Source organism: Apis florea, unplaced genomic scaffold (assembly GCF_048593485.1).
Source record: "Apis florea isolate Af1SG1 unplaced genomic scaffold, ASM4859348v1 contig_3317_pilon, whole genome shotgun sequence".
Lineage (NCBI taxonomy): Eukaryota > Metazoa > Arthropoda > Insecta > Hymenoptera > Apidae > Apis > Apis florea.
Genome location: NW_028256737.1, coordinates 1 through 3,771, shown reverse-complemented (window position 1 = coordinate 3,771; position 3,771 = coordinate 1). Strand labels below are relative to the sequence as shown.

The 3,771-nt window shown below is 25.6% G+C and overlaps 1 protein-coding gene across 1 annotated transcript; it reads left to right on the top strand.

Annotated features, from left to right (window-relative positions):
* Positions 1–1,196: 1,196 nt before the first annotated feature.
* On the top strand, positions 1,197–3,763 carry LOC100865149 (major royal jelly protein 6; the record flags this gene model as incomplete). Its single annotated transcript, XM_086911530.1, has 6 exons — positions 1,197–1,422; positions 1,547–1,710; positions 1,798–2,010; positions 2,533–2,816; positions 3,149–3,281; positions 3,674–3,763. Coding segments are annotated over exons 1-6 (1,110 nt in total), but the record flags the coding sequence as incomplete, so codon positions are not given.
* Positions 3,764–3,771: the final 8 nt, after the last annotated feature.

The following is a 3,771-nucleotide window of genomic DNA, read 5'->3' as shown; positions in this document are numbered from 1 at the left end:
AATTATCATTTTGAGCAGTATATTATTAATTAATTGAAATAAAAATATACTTTATTGATTTCATATCTAAATTTGATTCTTTGACAATTATTCAAGCATTAATATAATATAATAATATAATAAAATTATATATAATATATCATATAATAAAATTTTTAAGAATTGATTGTTTCTTCCTCAATTTCATCTGGTTTACTAAGAATTATCAATTACGTTTCTTATATTATCTAGTAAAATAAAAATAAATTTTTATTGTAATAAAATTTGTATTGTATAATTTTTTTTATTTGTTTCAAATAATCGAATTGTTATATTTTTGTATAAACAAAACATATTTTGACCAATCTTCCATGAAAATAAAAATTAAGTAAAAGTGCTTGTTTCATATATACAAATATTTTAAATTATCGAATGGACCATATCAGCATGTTCGAAGAATGAGAAGAAAGATAAATAAAATTAAAATAATTAGGAAATTGTAACATCTGCATTAATAAAACTATTAAGGTTTTATAATTTTCATATTTGTTTAATTATGAAAATATATTCTTTCAAATTTTTCAATTTTCAAATTCAGATGTAAACACAAACAGATAGAATACACTGGCTACCTCAAATTACAAAGAGAATCATCAAATTCTCTATATTTTAATTTTCTTAGAGTAGACTATATGAATTATTTGTCTAGACTGTGTTAATTTTTAAATAAATAAGATAAACATTGTGTTATATAATATTTTTCAATATAATTTCTCCTTTTGAAAAATTATTTTCCATAAGCATTTGTCTTAAAAGCAATTATTACTTCGATTAATAGTTTTCTAGAACTATTAAGGTAGAGACATAGCAGCTATGTGACAGAACAGATAAATGAAATTTTGTAAAGTTCCTACTTAAATTATTTCTTTAAGAAATATAAATTATAACCTGTCATATTCTAATCCTTTAAAAATATTTACAACAAAATAAATAAATTAAAAAAATTTAAAATTACAATTTACTTTACCACTGTGAAATACATGTCATTATCGCCTATATATTGACCGATCGTTAGTAAAAATTTTATAATTCTTGCAGTTTACAAGTTGTACTCTGCGTTTTCTTCAAAATTATTATTTGAAAAATTCTAGGTAAGTGTTCCACATATTTTATGCAATTTTTTATTTGTCTGACAAGATGAAATATTTTATAGGAAAATGGCATGGTTGTTACTGCTAGTCTATCTTGGCGTAGCTTTTCATGGCATAGGCGCCAATGTTCCAGAAAATTCTTCAAGAAACTTGGCAAATTCGTTGAACGTGATTCATGAATGGAAGTATCTTGATTATGATTTTGGTAACGACGAAAGAAGACAAGCTGCGATTCAATCTGGCGAATACGATCTTACGAAAAATTATCTCTTCGATGTCGATCAATGGCATGGTATCATAATATATATTTTGTTATTGCATTTTACTTGTCAAAATACTTAATAATCAATAATTTTCATCACTCATATTTCTTGTGTCATTAAAAAATATTAGACGTTCTGTATTTCTTGTTCAAGACAAGACTTTTGCCACTGTAATACGATACGATGGCGTGCCTTCTTCTTTGAACGTGATATCCGACAAAATTGGCAACGGTGGACCCCTTCTGCAACCGTATCCTGATTGGTCGTGGGCAAAGTATAAAGATTGTTCTGGAATCGTGAGCGTATACAAAATTGCGGTAATTGAAATATTTTTTACTATAAATATCTTCAGAATTAATATTTTTTTTCAAAGGAGAAAAATTCATTTGTTCTATAATATTTAGATTGACAAATTCGACAGATTGTGGGTTTTGGACTCAGGTCTTATTAACAATACCCAACTTATTTGTTCACCAAAATTACTTGCCTTTGATCTGAATACCTCACAATTGCTTAAGCAAGTCGAGATACCGCATGATATTGCCGTAAATGCTACCACAGGAAAAGGAGGACTAGTATTTCTAGCTGTTCAAGCTGTGGATTCTATAAATACTATGGTGAGTTTAAAAGTAATCGTTTTTATTTTCTTAAAAATTTTTTATCTTTCTTTTGTGTTTGGTTATATCCGATATAACACAAATTCTTTATATGGTTTTAAATTAAAGATAATGTTTCAGTACGATAAAAATAAAATTCATAACTTTTGAATTTGTAAAATAATTCTTAAATTTAGATCAAAAAATTAAAATTTACACTAATTCACTTTTATATAAATAAAAAAATGACTTAAAAGCTAGTTTTTTTTTGTTTTTTTAGCAGAAAAATTTATCAAATAATTTTCTTGCAAAACTAATTTATTAATTTTTAATCCTTTATATATAAAATCCTTTTAGAATTGAAAAATTACAATTTTTCTTAAAAAATAGTGTATTTCGGGAAAGATGGTTTGCAGATTTGCAGATTCGTATATAATATATTAAAAATTAATAAGAAAAAATCTATTGAAAATTACAAAATCAAAAAAAAGTTAAAATCTATCGAATAATATTATTACTTACAATATATAAATGATATATTAGGCATATATGGCAGACAACAGAGGTAACGCTTTAATCGTCTATCAAAATTCTGACGATTCCCTCCATCGATTGACTTCCAACACTTTCGATTACGATCCCAGATATACCGAACTGACGATCGCGGGTGAAAGTTTCACATTGCAAGATGGAATTTTTGGAATAGCAGTTAGTCCCATGACGAACAATCTTTATTACAGTCCTCTCTCTTCTCGCAGTTTGTATTATGTTAACACGGAATCATTCATGAAATCACAATATGGAGGAAATAACGTACAATATAAAGGGTGAATATGAAAATAATTTTTTAAACTTTATATAATGGAATAGATCATTGTTATTTGTTCCTGTTAATATGGAACATTTTTGGAGAATTGATTCTAGAACAGTTTTTCAATTTATGTTTCATGACCAATACAATTTTGAGTATTTCTAATTGAAAATATTAAAAATTGTTTCCTATATATACTTCATATTGAAAAATATTATTGGATAAAATATAATCCAGAATATAAAATTCTATATTTGTTATATATGATATTTTTATATATCATGATTAATGTTTTTTATCGATATTCCACATGTGTTCCACATCTTAAACATTTTTTATTAATTTCAGAGTTGAAGACATTTACAATACTCAATTATCCGCTAAAGCAGTATCGAAAAATGGCGTCGTCTTCTTTGGTCTTGTGAATAATTCTGCTCTTGGCTGCTTGAACGAGCATCAACCAATTCAGAGACAAAATATCGTTAGTAATTTATTAATCTTCTTTCTTTTCTTAGTATATTTTTTTCAATTACTAGATTTAGCGTCTTTTTTCCATATGAGAAAAATATATGATGTTATCCCAATTATAACATATTTGACAAAGACACGAGTCATCAAGTCATCAAGATGGCTTTTCATTGCATTAACTTTTAGTTAAATTCACAAAAATGATCGAATTTGATTAATTTGATAGTTACATCAAAAAATTAGTGAATATGAACTGTTTTAAAATTTCTGTAAACGTGAGGAAGTAATAAATGCATTGGCAACATTCGACTAGAATAATCAAATTTTTGTCATTTATGTTTTAACAACAAATGTTTCTTAAAAAGAAGTATAAATAAAAATGAAATTACTATTTTAAAATTACAGGATATGGTCGCTCAGAATGAAGAGACACTTCAAATGATATTTAGTATAAAAATTAAGCAAGATTTTCCTGCACAATTTGGCAGGATTAATAGAATTCA